This window comes from Megalops cyprinoides, chromosome 19 (assembly GCF_013368585.1).
Source record: "Megalops cyprinoides isolate fMegCyp1 chromosome 19, fMegCyp1.pri, whole genome shotgun sequence".
NCBI classification, from domain to species: domain Eukaryota; kingdom Metazoa; phylum Chordata; class Actinopteri; order Elopiformes; family Megalopidae; genus Megalops; species Megalops cyprinoides.
The window spans coordinates 26,200,537-26,217,545 of NC_050601.1; the positions used below are offsets into that span (position 1 = coordinate 26,200,537).

At 45.1% G+C, this 17,009-nt stretch overlaps 1 protein-coding gene across 5 annotated transcripts in view; it reads right to left on the reverse strand.

Moving 5' to 3' along the window:
* Positions 1-6,956, reverse strand: part of LOC118794048 (RNA binding protein fox-1 homolog 2-like) — a 40,332-nt gene extending 33,376 nt beyond the window's left edge. For 2 of the 5 annotated variants that reach the window (XM_036552186.1, XM_036552184.1), the window contains exon 1: positions 5,298-6,954. In XM_036552186.1, coding sequence (XP_036408079.1) covers positions 5,298-5,549 — 252 coding nt within the window. In that variant the 5' untranslated portion in view covers positions 5,550-6,954. Of the gene's footprint in view, positions 1-5,297 lie in introns of all 5 variants that reach the window. The other 3 variants (XM_036552188.1, XM_036552185.1, XM_036552183.1) reach the window with 3 other exon arrangements.
* Between the last annotated feature and the right edge of the window lie 10,053 nt (positions 6,957-17,009).

The window sequence follows — 17,009 nt, forward strand, 5'->3', positions numbered from 1 at the left end:
GTGAGTGTGTTTTAAGGTTAGTCAGTCATTCAGGGAGTAAACAACGTTAACCGCCGTCTCAGCCCCCCCCCCCCCCCCCCTTTTCCAGAGGGAATCATTTTGGTTCCTCCTGTTCCCCCCCCCCCCCCCCACCCAACCATACCACTCGACCAATCAAGGCAGAGAGAAGGCAGGGGTGCCATGGTGACAGCAGCAAAAAGATGCACTCACTGTAAGCCAGCCACGCTATACATTACACACAGCTCGGCCACAGGGAGACCCAGAAGGAGGGGATACTGTTTCATACAGCGTGTGTCAACGGCCCGGGCTGGCTACACACACACACACACACACAGACATAGACACACTCTACATTTACAGAAGAAGGGAGGCAGTATGAGAGAGGGGATATAGTCTCATATAGTGTGTTTCAATTAATCGGGATGGCCACAAACACAGACGCATACAGACACACACAGACACACACACACGCTTCATTGAGAGAAGGAGGGAGGCGGTACAAGGGAGGGGAAGGAGGAAGGAAGAAGGGATGAGGTCATTCCACATGAGGGAAAATAAGGGGTGGCCATCATGCAAGGCAAGAAAAAGCATTTGGTTTAACCCGAAAAAAAAAACAGCACAGTGCCTGACTTGATAGAGCAGCGAGCCGGAGTGCTGATGTAGGGGAGAAGGGCGAGTGCAGAGACGCTCCCCTCCCATCATGCCAGTGGGACCTCTCCTGCTCCCCCGATCCCTTGCTCCTCCGCATACAGCCGCCTCTTTGTCTCCCCCATCCCTACTTCCTGTTTCATCTGGAACCAATTTCTCCCTCGCGCCTCATCCCCCCGGGGGAACGCTCTTACTGGTGCGCAGTGCGAGAGCTGGGGGAGGGGGGGGCTGAAAAGTTTTTGCGCTGTAGAAACACTGATTAATCGATGGTGAATTGTTCAGCCAGCTAGAGGAGCACTTGCCTAGGCTTGGGGTAAACTTTGTTGTTTATGGTTGCAGTTTCAGGAGCCTGGGTCTTTGTAGTTCTTACCACCTCACGGGAAACTGGCCTGGCTCTGCTGGAACATCGCTGATAAGACTTAACTCTGGCTGAATTACAAAGGCACAAATGTGAAAAAAGCGGCCGGAGAAAACGATTGGCTAAGCAAAGGTGGCAGGTTCGAACTGTGGGTGGGGCACTGCTCCTCATTGGTCTAAAGTGCAAAGTTTCTGTTTTGTTTCTGTAACTATCCTGTGTAAAGATGTTAGCTAAGTAAGTCCAGATGGATAAGTAAGTCCCACTGGATAAAGCCTTCTCCCAAGCAAATACATAATAAAATAATCATAAAAAAAATAACGTTTATGTTTAAAGCACTCACTGCATGTTCAAAAGGCAAACATCAACACTCAACAGCTTCACACAAGTATTAATACTGAGTAACAGTTAAAAAAATATATCCGTACCAGTACTGGAGAGGGATGGGGGGAGGGGCCAAGGAACAGAGGGAGGGAGGGTTGGGGGGGAATTTGGAAACATCTGGAATCAATCTGTCTGGAAAAAGAAGACAGGGGAAGGATAGGGGAGGGGAGGGTGGTGCTGGGAGGAGAGAAAGAACTGCAGAATAACAGACAAGGAGGAAGAGAGACAGAGGAGTGTGCTGAGGTGGGGGTGGGGGGAGGACGACCCAGAGGCAAGGAAAGACTGAAAGTGACAGTGTTAACACACAGCAAAAGGGACGGGGGGGAAACTGAGACAATGAGTCACACACGAGGAATGTCACATGACCAATTTCCTTGAGGGGTGGGGAAGGGGCAAGAGGAGGGGGGGCCAAATATGATACCCCCCCATGACCGCACACATACACACACGTTCACTTTCAACGTGAGCCGCACTAAATCTTACATGCTCCTATGGCCTTTTGGCCAAGTAAACAGGACCATACATACCCTGCCTCACTAAAGTTTCAGTGGACTCAGCCGTGTGTGAAACCTGTGTTGAGTCTCGATTCCCCTCCTTTAGCTTAAAACAGAGGGAATCGGAGAGCACAGCCACGCGCTGACAGCTACAGCCCAGAAGGCAGTTACTGCACTGTGAGGGAAAATGCCCTGGAGAGATTCGAGACACTGATGTAGCAATATCAAGGAGTTCCTCTCCGTTTGGCTATTTGTTTATTTATTTTTATTGCAAAAAAAAATGGTCGGAAAAAGAACAGAGGGAGAGGCAGGAACGGCAGGAAAAGAGCAGCAGAGAGAGGGAGAGAGAGGGAGAGATGACCAGAGGTCAACAGATGGTGAGGGAGGGAAGGAGGGAGGGGGTGAGGGAGGGAGGGAGAGAGGGAGGTTGGGAGCAGGGGAACGGGACAGTGACTGCATGAGGGTGGAGGGGAGACAAAAGAGGGGGTGGTAAAACAGACAGAAGAGGGTACAATAAACAGAGCGATTAAATATAACACACTGGGAGGGATGCAGGGGTGGACGGGAGGCGCGGGCGTTTGTGTGTGTGTGTGTGTGTGAGTGTGTGTGTGCACGCGCAAGAGAGTGTATGTGAGTGTGTAGGAGACTGTGTGTGTATGTGTACTTGTGTGAGAGGGTGAGTATTTAGTCTGTGTGTGTATGTGAGTGTGTAAGAGACCTGTGTGAGTGTGTTGTTGAAAACATCTAAAGGGCGGGAGCATCCTGCATGTTAGTTTCGCGTGCGTGTGTGTGAGAGCGCTGCAGCAAGGGCCCGGATGAAGGCCTGCTCGTTGCACAATGGAGCGCGCCTCCTCGTACTTTCCCCAGCCTTATCGGCCGGATGAAAGGCCAAGGGCAGCACGGTGGGCACCTAGCGCTCAAAGTTCGGCAGCAATCATTAAACAGAACACCAACAGGGGAGTGGTGTGTGTGTGGGGGCATATCAATGCCATTTAACCAAGCAGGGCACGGAGGAATGCAGAACCGGGAAAGGTGTCAAAATGACACGCTGGACACAAACGTGAAACGTTAATAACCCCCCCCCCCCAAACCTCCTCCCCACCCTCACTCACAAACACTAACTTGCTCTCTATCCCTCTGTTAGAGATCAGCATGATTAATGCCGGCCCCTAAATGAGCTTTGATCTCGTTAGCGTGTCACAAAGCCTCTTTACTGCCAACGATAGGAGAAATCGGCTCTGAGCTGGAGCGCCAAACACCAGGGGGTGGGGGGGGGGGGGGGGGGTTACAGCCAACAGAGTTTTCGCCGTTTGACAGGCTTAAGGACGAAGACGGCAGTGAGACTGGAAGAGAGAGAATGTCTTTGGCACTGGCAGAATCCGTGGAGCAGGAGTCAATTAGAGATCTGGGACTAAGCCCCGAGGCAGGCTGACAGAGGGGAGTGCGGGGGTGGGGGGCGAGGAGTAGAGGAACAAAGGGGGCCTGAGGTACAGGGTAGTCTCTTAACCTCTGTTTATTTCAGCTCCTCTACCCCATCTCCTCTGCTTTTCCCTCCCCTCTTTCCGGATCCAGACCTCTGAGCAGAGCATTTACGTTTACATTAATTCATTTGGCAGACGCTTTTCTCCAAAGTGAGGTACAATACAAGACAAGCGAAAAACCATACAGTCAACAATATTAGAAGTACTGCATGACAAAGTTCCAAAGGTTGGCCAGGTGAGGTACCAACCAGCAGGTAAAGCTAACGAGTGCGTTACGCCATTACAACCAAGCCGTTACACCAAACCAGTACATTAAACTATTACAGCAAAACCATTATATTTTTCTTTTAAATATAGTTTAATAGGAGAGGGGGGGGGGGGTGTTCCAGGTGCTCAAAGCAGCCCTTCGGTTCTGGTCAGCTGACAATTGAACCCTCGTCACTGTACGTAATATAGCTTCAACACCCTTCAAGCTTCAACGTGCCCTTTCTGTGATGCTCTGAGCAGCAAGGAGTTAACAGGACCATCTCGAACGCGTTCCACCCAGCTCTACGCCCTCCTTCATCCCATCTGTCTCTCACTCCCCATCACCCTCTGGTCTGTGATGCCGTCCCAATTTCTGCTCCTCTCAAACCCACAGGCCAATTTCCGGGGGGGGGGGGGGGGGGGGGGGGTGAATCAATTGTGCTGATTGACACAGGCAGCCTGATCTATACTCCATCAAGCTATCTGAAGCGTTTTAACTCTGCATCATTCCTCTTTCTATGTGGACTATCCTGCGGTCAGTCCATGTGAGCGATTGCAACGTGGCTCCTCTTTCCTCTGAAATCAATTATGCTTCGGCCCTGACTCCAGCTGCAACATCGCAGCGTTTCCGGCGCAGACGTACGACAACAACAAACACTGTCGCTAGAATATAGATGTGTATTCCCCATACCAATGACACAACGACGTGACCGCTAATAAACAGCACAAGCGGGGGTACCCTGAAATCCCCCACTCTCTCTGATTCGAGAGGGAATGGGTCTGTTCTTTGTCTCTCCTGTAATGACCCCTCCCCCTCCCACCCCCCCTTTTCACCTACCTAAAAATCAGACACAATGACTTCAAAAACAACTGATGTGCGTTAACACGTTCGTTGATTTCAGTGCTGATGTCAGCTTGAAGGAATACCCCAAATCCTAACCCATGAACTGCTGTTTAAAAAGACATTCCTTATCTACCCTCAATAAATTAAGGTATCTGTGACATATTAGACCTATTTAGTACAGAAGTTTCTGTTGAGTGTGTTGACTGTGCACAGATGTAAGGCACATGCGTGCATGAGCACATATGGAGACAAGGAGTGTTTTCGCTCATTCGAGCCTTTGCTATAACGTTACTGCAGGGCATATCAAATTACCTTTGTCTGGTTTTGGTACGGCCATGCACACACATGCGCGCAGCGTACAATGCCACATATTTCAAGCGGAATATTTCACTACCTCGATCTCAACGTTCATTGATATTATGCACTAACGTTGCATTTGAGTGTTATGTCATCGTTTTGTTCTCGTCCATACAAACATACGAAATTTAATCACAGATGAATGGCCCACTGTACCGTTAAATACACTGAAATATTTACAAATAAGTGAAATTGTACTGTGGATCGTTTCTGAATGTGCTGTCGAAGTCCAATATTGTTTCTGCAGAATTTTTCTTATCGAGCTGTAGCGTGCTCTACAGTAGGCCTTGAGGTTACTGTAGAATAATTTTACTCTGTACAATTTCCTTAAACTACTTCTAGATATGTTTTCACATTAAGAAAGAGTAATCAACCCCAATTCGTTATACGTGGCTTTAACTAGCGAATGTATCTGCACTGAAATGGTGAATAATGACAAAAATATTTGAGCGGCGGCTGAAAGGCGCGACGACCCCCCATTCCCTTACCTGTCCGACCTCACCGACAGCTCCCGATCCTTCTATCCGCGGTCGTTTGCACTCCGCTCCAGCTAGTTCAGTCAAGGCTGCTGCCGATTGTGCGTCGGGCTCCGGGTCTCCTCGTTTCATGCCCCTGACTGGGGCTGCGGCTCCAGCAGGGTTCGTGTGCGCTCCGCTCGCTGTGTCCATGTCCCTTTCCCGGTCCATTATTCCCCGGGACACGGGTAGCATAATTGATGCGACGTCGGTCGACATTAACATTGAACGATTTCTTCCCCCGTGTATCTATTTTACCTAAGATTCTTTACTTTCTTTTCTCGCCCCCCTCGCTGTAACGTTGCCTAACCTTTCTTGGACGTGTGTAATGTTAGCCTTCTCTCCAAATAGCTAGCTAGCGTTCTCTCTTCCTTTACTCAGATTGGTTTAATTTTGCAATCGACTGAACAATATGGAACCGTATTACAGTGCTCTGGTGATAACACGTCAGGATTAACAGAATACCAGTAAACTACAGTATATGTCTGAAAGTCTATAGGTAGGTTTGCATGATATTCGATTAAATAACAAGGCAAATTCTTTGCCCTAGCTATCGCAATGCCAAAAAACGACAAAAATAAAAAGATAATTAGGCCCACTAATACTGGGCTATGACACAACAATTACAAATTATGTGCAGCACTGTAGTTAGCAAACCGTAGTCCCATCTATCCAAGGCCTATGTTGTTAGTTAATTAGCTATATAGGCCTAAGCTTAATTAAGGTAGGAATTCAATCAAAACAACGTGTTAGGAATGCCGCTCATGCACACTCACCGCGGCATTAGTCAGTATCAATCTATATATTTTACTATATTCATATGTGCGTCTTTCAGAGCCCCCGTAAAACAGTTTGTTATTGATGGACTAAGGTAGACATCAATGTATGACTCATCGACAAGAATCTATTCTCTGCCCGTCTATATTAACCTTAAAATAAACTCGTTTTATTGTTCAATCATGGAAAAAATATCCATTACCAACTGAGGCGAATTCTGCGCCCGATCACAAATGCTCCTTCATCCAAGGTTTCTTGGCTACCTAACTAAGAATAGTTTTTCAAAAATACCAAATAAACCCCGTATACCATAAATGACAAAATCCAATGCGACTCCTCCTAATTATACATTCCGCTACCTCGCCTTCTCGGTTTCTCCGTAGAGAAAAGCCTTTTGTTGAAAATGACCTGAATCCCGTTTCTTGGTTATATTATTCCTCTCTTCATTGGTAACAAAAGACCTCCCAAGATAAACAAATCCTTCGTTTTTATTTCATCCTCTTCTTCCGTTTTTCTTTCTCCCAATCCTTTCGGTATGCTCTTGCAGCGTGTGCACTATCTCGCAGCCTAAGGAAAACGATTTCCTTTCTGTCGTGTATCTCCGATTCCCCTCCTTCTCTCCCCCCTCCCTACACGGCCATACTCCGTACTGTTCCTCCCCTTCTCTTTCTCCTTAACACAAACCTACGAACATACACGCGTTTAACTCAGTGCTATACATTAGTTAAAATTGCATTACACATTTCTGAAGCGACAAATGGAGAGATTTATCATTGATAGGGGTACATGGGTCTAAACAGTCTGTACTGTGGGTCGAATTTTGGTATGTTGGTACAATTTATCGCTAAGGTTTGTCGCGTTAGGAGTGCGCCCCCTTCCTTCTCTGTACTTTCAAAATTAGGGTTTTAGATGTTAAAAACCCCGGGCGATCCATCCACCCGTTCTTTTTTCTGTCGCTTTTGCACCCCTCCCTCTGTGTGTATAGCATAATGCAACAATTAACTTCAGTTTGGGTCAGATGTCGGACTGTATGCATCTGGCTAATCATGGTACAGAGAGGGGGAGGGGTTCAAAACGTAGCCGTGTCGGCCTAGGAGAGGGAGATGGTAGAAGAGGGGGTGCAGTGTGCGGAGCGTAGTTTTCGTTGTTGTCATGTAACATGCAGACGAGCCAGAATGCAACACAAATAAGTGAAATAATACTATAAAAAAACAGCCGACGCACGAACCCAGGCTAATTCAGTGTTGCAGCCAATAAGGGCCGGATTGAACAGGACTCACGAGTCTCATGGGCTTGCTATTTGGTCTATTCAGTATTAATGTGACCCCTGGTGGAGATAGACGGTATTGTCTCTCCGTATGCCGTCAGCAAGCTGCTATACTAGGAGACGGCGGACGTTGGCCTACAGTTGCCTTGTCCTTGATCCTTGTCACAGACTGCTTCAAAATACAGTGAGGGAGCACATCAGGTGTGGTTTTGGTTTATTTTTCTTTTCATAGAAAAGCGTGGTTTTCTGTGGCTTTGCCTGTCATTGTTACGCTGACAACAACTCAGCTGTTTCTCTTTTTCCTTTTCTGACACAGCTCCCCTTACACATCTCAGCGTGTGTCTGCGACAGCTCGACTCGGATAATAACGGCAGCTGATGCTCTACATGGCCGAGAGTGAGCCACCCTGCATCCCAGCCAGTCTCTTCCTCAAGACATTCGCCGCTCATAGACCCGTGCAACGGTATGATGTCCATCTCCCAGACTGCAGAGAAGTTTGCGACACCAGACAACAAGATTTGTGGAGAGTGCGGCGTTGAGGGAGCCAGGACCTGCAGATTCAGCAAATTCCCAGCCCCCCTTCTGTCACAGCCATGTTCACTCAGCTCCTGGTTCCAGCCCCAGCCTTGTCCCACCTGGACCACTGCAACTCACTGACCTCATATGGGGTATCTGAAGCACATTCGGAATGCTACTACTCTATGGCCTCCCTGAATATTCTCACATCCTCACCTCTACCCGTTTGCCGCCACTGGCCACCACTAACGGCTAACGTCCACTTCAAAAACACTACTGCTAACCTGCTGGGCGGCGAAAAGGAAAGGCTCCTCCGTTTGGACAAAGTATTACATTTAGATTTATTGATTTTGGCAGACACTTTTATCCAGAGCGACTTACAAGAAGTGCTGTGGACAGAGTCAGGCAATTAGCCTTGTAGTCACTGAATCATTAGTGCCATCATTGAAACGTAGTGCCTTTGTGGGAAACGTTGTCACAACCAGAGTAAGCTCCATCATAGAGTGTACAACCTTAAACTATTATGAGTTTCCAGCCACTAAGTTTAACATGTTCTAGGCAGAACATGAGTGCTGTTTGGCTTATGCATCTACAAAAACCTGAAGTACCACCGGGCTTTTATACTTAAATTGCAATCAGTTTGACATTGTTTATCTTTTATCACAGTGTTCAAAGAGGGTGGGGAAGCCCAGATGTAATCTGAAAGGTGGATGTTGAGTCTGCACCAGGAAATGGACAGCGATCCTTCTGTTCTGACCAATATACGGAGCTCATTCCATCATCTGGGGCAGGGGCAGAGAAATTATGTGGACGAGATGAGCGACCCTTCCAAGAAGGGACTACTAGGAGTCCAAAGATGGTGTAGTGAAGGGGAACAGTCAGGCAAGAACATAGGGTGTGATGATGGATTATCATCTTAGGGGTGTAGGTTCTGTTTTGTTCCTGCTCTGTAGGCCAGAACCAGAGTTTTGAATCATTAGAACTGACTTCCACACTGGCCTGGCCACTCTACTCTGCTTTGCACCTTGGGATGTCTGTCCACCTCCTCCATCCATGGTCACACATCTGATCCATGACTTATGTCTGTTCTGGCCCATGTATGGTGGAATGAGCTTCCCCTAATGGTTAGGGGGGCCAAGACCCTCATCTTTAGGCAAGCAACTTTCCTCATTATATGTGCACATGTACCTTGCTTTTAAAGTCATTATGGATAAGAGCTAAATTAGTAGATGTAAATCTCTGCTTCTGCTTTTCAAAAGGCACAGTAGTAGATCATGACTGGTCCCTGAGCTTAATAGCCTATTCTGGAGCCTGAGCTCATATTGCATTTTCTGCTAATCTGCTATGGCTATATGAGTGCTGTTCTAATACAGCCTAAAGGTGATTTGCATTTCAACCAGTCCTACCTCCAGCACTGTTCATCTCTATAGTAAAACATTTCTGGGGCCACCTATGTCTGCCTTAATCTTGTTTCTTTGTGAATAAATGGAAACGATCAAGCCCAAGATTATTTACATTTTCTCTCTGGCAAAGGTTCCTGTTCTGCAGGGACAGCGACAAAATATCAGTGCAAATGATGCTTACTACATCCATTTCAGTTTGACTATGATACCATCATATTTCTCTCTGTAATTAACTTCTGGCTCCAGGTCCTTTCTTCATCATATTTTTTTCTTCTAGAGCAGTACTTTGAGACAGCCCCACTCCCACTCCGACTCTCCACTGGCACATCTGATTGGTACCAGCTGCAAAACAGCTGAAGTTAATTGGGTTGGCATTGATTAGTAATTAGATGAGAAACCTTACAGGAAAAACAAGTTGTTGCTGGAGGTGGTGTTGGTGGGTCAGTGGGGACCACTCTTCTCTGGACTAAGTACAGTCCCTTGCCCCAGTACTGTAATAGGGGCACTGTGCTGTAGAAGGTTCCCTCCTTTAGATGAGATGTTAAAACAAGTTCCTGACTAATTGTGGTTATACAAATCCTATGGCACTTACCATAGAAGATTAGAGTTGTTCACCACTGCTTTCTAGTAAAATTCCCAAACTGGATCTCTATATCTGGCCACCTAAGTAGCCTCCCAACAGCTGACTGGCTTGCTAATCCCTTGCATTCTCTATTTACCTTGATTCTGCAGGTTGTGACTGAAAAACACAGCCAGCTTTGAATATGACCCTCCTAGTTAAGTAAAACACACCTGACAGGTTTCGCCTTCCATGTATGATTTCTACACACCTCCTTTACTACAGACCTGTTTTTTACTCGTATCTTCTGAAGTACTGAACCTTGGTCCACACATATTTTGGTTGTCATACCTTGTTCTCCTAAAAGAGGACGTCCCTCATACTGCTTTCCGTCCATGTTGTGACTTAAAGTTACCTTACCAGGTTTAAACAACACAATTTTAGCATGGAAAAGAGATTCTTATGCCAAATGTTTGTCCAACTGCACTGAATTTTTTATGTGGCAAGTCTCCTTCAGTGCATCATCTGGGAAGCAAATTAATCATTTGTATCCCCCCTCCACTCGCTTGTATTTGCCTTGCAGAGAAATCCAGTCGTCCAAGTTATTTATCTCTATAGCAAATTCAGTTACCTGTAATACATGTTCCGCTCTGTTCTGGATTAGCTAGAGGGGAGAGGTGCATTGGCTAAGGTTATCGAGGTAGCAGAGAGTTGAAGCAAGGAGGAGCCAACCTGAGTGTACTGAAAAACTGCACACCAGGTAATGAAGACATGGTTCTGTTCCAAAGAGCTTCTGTTTCTCACAGAATCCCCTATCTGGCTTGGCCTAATGTGTCACAGAGGGTAGGGGTCTTTTACAGCTACATGTTTTGCTCACTGACAGGTGCCAGGTAACTCTTTGATACCACAGCTGCTGGTGAGGGCTGTGGCCAATCAGATGACTGTGTGATACTGGCCACCCTTCTGAATGCCCAGCTAGCCTCTTCCTGACTGGCAGGGGGCATCCACCTTGATGATGTAATGCTGTGGAAGGTGGATGTGGCCTACATCTTCAGAAGTAGCTAAAAGTCCTGAAAGTTGAGCGTGTCAGTACTCTGGAGCCCCCCACAGCTCCTAGCCCAGACAGCAGTACCCACCTCCTCAGTAGTTTCTCTAATCAGGATTCCAGCCTTTAAAAAGTCCAGATTCCACATGTGGCCTGTAATAGCCTGGCCCCTTTAAGTGATTCCTCCATTCTGTGTTATGTTCTGTGACCCTGCCTGACAAAAAGAGACCATGAATGGGAGTCAGTTTCCTGTCGGCCATCTTAAATTCCCAGTAATTCCTCTTTTCCAGTAGAGGGCAGCATAACCACTCATCTTCATCTTCCTTCTGGAAAAAATAGGGAAAATAATTATGCAAACAATAATGTTGTCTAATGAACACATACACAGACCAAAGTTCACATGTTCCTGTCTGCTTTACTACTGAGGTACCTGAAACAATATGTTAAACATAGTGTAGATTCCCAGTAAAATAGACTTGTCATCTATACATTATTTTGGGGTATGTTGTATTGTGCTTATGTATGGCATTTGTGTATTTGTTGAAGCATGCATGCATGCACTAATTGTGCTCTGTTCTTACTGTATTTCCTGCAGATTTTAGATGCACCTTGTATTTGTTCTTTGTAAATCCCTCTGGATTCGAGCATCTGCCAAATTGCCAAAATGTCAAGTGCAATGTAATAAATGCCCCATTTCAAATGTTCTTTTCATCAACAATACAGGAAACAGCTGACAGTACAGATTTGTGTGCATGAGTAGGCAGTCTGCACACTGATTTTTCACAGACAGAGCAGTTCGTAGTGATTAGGAAATAGCATGCTGTGGCAGCGGAGTTATTGTATAACTTCATGTGGAATCGTGGTGTCTTTCCTGGACATTCCTGTGTGAGACAGGTGGAATGTGAAGATGCTCAAACTGTCCTCTATGGGTCACTAGACATTCACTACCAAAACCTGACTTTTTGTGCTCCATATGTGTAGGGTAGCATCGTGAGAGGTATTATGCTGCTACTCACTAATCAATGAGATTCAATTATTTTGCCTCTATGGATCCATTAGTCTTTGTTGTGGAGGCAAAACTGATACCACATTTACTTTTATTATTTAGTTTTTCATGCAGCCTTACTCATTCCATGGCTTACATTCTTGCAGATGGCATCAGTCATAATTACATGTTTTACATTTTACTTGATACCCATTATACAGTCGAGGATTTAGTGTACAAACACGGCAGCACCTTTTTTAAGACTATGATAGACACATCCTATTTGGGGTTCAAATCCACATCCTCCTGGTTATGTCATGAACAAACCACGACTCATACCGAATATCTTCATTCTCTTAACACCAGCCTTCATTCAGTGTTAGCTGAGTCTGGGGGACAAAAATGTTTCACCTCATTGTCATTCTGTCGTTTGTTTGTTGTTTGTTCTTTGTTTTGTTGTTGTGTCAGAATCCCCAGTGTGCATCCCTCGAATACTTGCCTGAGTCTGTCTTGTGCTTATTTGAACTTTTCCAAAATTAAAACAAGGTTGTTGCGTGGTTTATGCCACAGTGGACAACGGTGATCTACACTATATAATCAGGCTTCCGTCCTCTGTTTGGATAATACGTGGTTTCTATTGCTCTATCCGGTTTTCTCACAATGCCGCCTAAAACGCAGAGCTCTCGGGAAAGCGACCGTCGTAGTTACGGTTGCCTGCAGTCATTATTCAGCTGATGTAATTTTCACCAATAGAGGCCAGCATTTCCAAACTACGGGCAAAGCATCAGACCTCTGCGACAGAACTGTAAAAATTGCATAAGGTACTTTACACTGTATTCTGCATCGTATGCAAATTCTGTATCCGTACCATATGATAAGGTGGGTACCATATGATAAGGTAATACATGCCGAAACCATATTTCGGCATGTGTTACTTTTTCTCAGGGGCAAAGATAACGTGAATCAAAGCAAACAAGAACACAGTTCCTGCCTGGTATCGTTTTGTAGCCGCCAATCATTAAACCTCACTGCACTGCAATGAATTTCAGATTCTCATTCAAACAGAAGAGGGCGCCCCCACCCGTATGTCGTGCACCAATGAGAATTTAAACATCGAGTTCAACTCAAAACTATCCGTATAAACTGAATGCATCATGCTATGTATCTACTATGTATTTGACAAGATTATAGCCATAAAACATAAACACAGAGGGTGCTTCTGTGTTTATGTTTTATGGCTATAATCTTGTCAAAAACATAGTAGATTTTTATGTGGGTGTTTGTTTAGATGTAATTTACATGACACGGTGAATCTAATCCCTCGAACCAGGCAACAGCTAAGGTATACGTAATTCAGACAAGTATTTTTCACAGCGCCCTAAAGGCTAGTGTTATAGAGCTTTTACACAGAATAATGAATTCATCTGGAAAAATAACAGCAGGAATGAAACGGAAATCACTGTCCCCCTGCCCTACCCAATCAAGTAATAAAATTAAATAGTAAAAACAAATGACACTTCTCTACGTTAAATGTATGCTTGTTTTTTTTTTTTTTTTTTTTTTTAACAAAGCTTGAACAGAGCACACAGATCGTGCAAGCAAAAATTGGCTTTTGGCGAGACGCTTCGAATATGCACTGAACGCTGAAATAATCTGTTTGGACAGCGACGCGATCGTTGTCCTGTACTCGATGTGGTATCGACGAACTCATCACGGATTTGCTCGTCATTACTGGACACGCTTCGACAGAAGCGATGCAGCAGCGGAAAGGCGGTTCGGGTAGCCTACAAGGGAGGGGCAGCGGAGTCCTCATTGTCAGGGTATGAGCCACAGATCAGGCGGAGAACGTACCTCTGGGCCGGTAACGAGATTGCTGATCATACCGAAAAAATGTTTTGAACGACAAACAAGCACCAGCACTACACTGAGAGAGGCTATGCCCGAAAGGCTGTGTGTAGCATGCGGCCTTTCCTTGATTCAATGTTGATCTAAATTAAAGTACATTTATTATTGATTTATTAGTACGTTAAGGACGATTTCCCTCGTTCACTAAATTTTATTCATTAATAACCAGTGAGTCTGGTTAAGTCTGGCAAGTCTCAGAGGTTGATATTTGCTGTCAACGTCTGAGATTTTTTTTGCATCATGCCTTGTGCATTCCAAACATTTTGGCTATAACGTGAATTAAGCTGCTTTCGGGTCAAAATCCGATCCTCGTAAAAGCTATAGGCCTAAGCAAAATTGTTCAATGCAATCCAATCTCCTTTTTCATAACTACAATTTTTTTCCTGTGACATGCACAAAAGGTCGTGCTGACATATTAGACAGAAGTGAATCGCTTGCTGATGACCGATCCTTATTTAACTCTGAAAACTCGTTAGCTGTGAAAACCAATCAGGACAACACAGATTCGGGACATTATTAGGTTACAGAGGTTATGGACTCTCTGCCTCATGGTGAGCGTTGTGCGCTTTTCTGCACGCGGACCTGCTCCATTAGCTGCTCTCGGGTTGGTGCCGGACCACTTCCAGACAATCTGAGTACTGCAGTGGGATGAATAAGGGCCTAAAACGTCTTGTCTGACTTCAATAGCGTGCTTATTCAGTTGGGGACTCCATTAAAGCATCTGACGTCTGATGTCCTACAGCCGCTGTGCGTATATATATATATATATATATATATATATATATATATATATATATATATATATAATCTCAAGCAGTAAAGTGCAGCTGTTGGGAGGTTCTATTGGTTCATTTGAGTGGAGCCTCCCATCAATGTGTGCCCCAAGGAGGACCGGACGTCTCGGAGCGCGCAGCACTAACCCCTCCCTGACCCTTTTTGACAGAGCGCCCCAGCTTCCATTAGCTGGGACCATGCCCTCAGGTCCTGAGCTCATAGCCTTCTGTCTGTGTCCACTGCACAACCGGCGCGGCCTCATCGGCAAGGCTGACCTCAAAAACAGTCTCCCTTCTTCACAGCGTCCATTAAGCCATCCTCCGCTGCCCCAATGCAGATTAACAGGGTTCAAAGAGCACCTGGGGCTGTTCTCTCAAAAAAGGATAAACAGTTCATCTTAGTTATAAACATGCACATCTTATCAGAAACTGAACTCAGTTTGAGTCAGAAGGAAGAAGAAAAATCAGAAGGCTTGAGAATGAACCAAAAGGAAGGTGTTCAGTGGGACGTACTACACCAAACACACACCACTTAAATATCTCTGGAAATGGCAGATAAATGCAGTAAATTATTGGTACCAACCATTAGATTTATATTATGCTTAGTTGTTAAATGCTCTTAATCGTAGGGACGTACTTATCTTAAAATTTTGCATTGTCCTTATTTATGCAGCTGAATTTAACATGGGGAAATTTTGAGTCAAGTGCCTTATGCAAAGGTACAACAGCAGTGGTTTTTCTGGGAATTGAACCAGTAAACATTTTGGTTACGAGCCTGACAAATCAACCCGAAAGGCCTTTCGATATGTCCCTTCCAGAAATAATATATATTTACCCCTTCCCAAACAGGGTCTACAACAGAACAGACCTAAAGTCGAGGGCGGACTGCCCCCATTCCCGTTTCCGCTCCTGTACCAAGCATTCCTTCCTAAGGACAGGTCTTGAATTAATGATCAGTGCTGAGTGAAGGACTGACTCCGAGCACTGTTTCTTTCATCACCATAGGGCACGGTCACGCACTGTCTGACTGATGCACGAGACGCGCAGCGAAGCACAGGGCAAACTCATCAGATACCACGGTAACACGTAGTCCACCAGTCATTTCAACCAAACCACAATTTTGGATTTCTTTTTGTCAATCTTCAAAAATTTGTGAAATTAAAGTCAGTGATGTTAAGGAGATGCAGTAAAAGGCTAAGGAAGATCTCTCAATATGGCGTTCTACTCTGCCTCACTTGTAAATCGCTTTGGATAAAAGCATCTGCCAAATGAATAAATGTAAATGTAATATTGAAATTTATTTCTAATTAGAAATGTTATTTTAAGATGATAAAATGCAAAAGAATGAGTGGGTGCGCTACACTTTTTGTTTGGGGAGACCACTTGCTTCACACACCTCTCTAAAACCACTTAAAACACAGAACCTTTTAGTGTACAGGCAGAATATCTAATCCACATAGGATTAAAGATGGACCAGCCAAGACCGATCGTATGGATCTGCTATTAATCTGATCTGGGCACCACTTCATCACAGTTTATACTAATCACACATTTAAACGCATAACCCAGCACAGTTATGGAGAATTAATCTGGTCTGATGGTGCCAGTTCTGGGTTAGTTCGCTAAACCACACCTTCATTATAGATGTCTGCTACAAAGAATGTAAATGCTCAAGTGGAGAGAGCAAATCAAACAGATTTTTTCCCCAATGCCAGTGCTCTGTTCAAATGCCTTACAAGCAGGGATGGGAGGGGAAACCTTTGTGAACCTCACTATGGGTAGAGCAAACACATGCTATTAATTGCCGGCTTGTACGAACCAATCACAGTGTTTTCTTTGCGATGCAAATTCTTTCGATTTATACCTAAGAGTCAAGGACTGACAGTGCAAGGGTTGCAGGGAGCTGAGTCAAGCTCTCTGTGTCTACCTGTTTTAAACAATCCCTCACTGTCACACACCTGCAACAGTCCTGACAGACAGAGATGGAAATCATCTTCTGTCTCAGACTGAAGACCTGCCTCTTCATACTGCATCTTGCCTCCCCTACCCAATCATAACTCATCTTTCCCTTTTTTGTCTTCTTCATATAACTGCAAAGTATGCTCTATTATTGTGTGGCATGTTTGAATTCATGCTCTTAGGTATTCATAAATTTTTTGAGGCTTGTATGTATTCATGGTAGCACTAGTCATCACAGCACTGTGTAATGGAACAAAGCATGCTCAGATGCAGTTGGTTGTGTAGCAGTTTTGATCTGCTGTTTCTGCAACTTCATTAGATGCACTTTGTAATCTTACTTTGTAAGTCACTCTGGAGTGTCCCCCAATTCACTAAATACAATGGTGAGTGTCAGAGTTAGAGGCCACAGGATGTTCCAATTCCAAACCTCCTGCTGAACCTTAGCCACCCCCCACCACCACCACCACCACCACCCCGCCTGTTCTGGCAAAGCTGA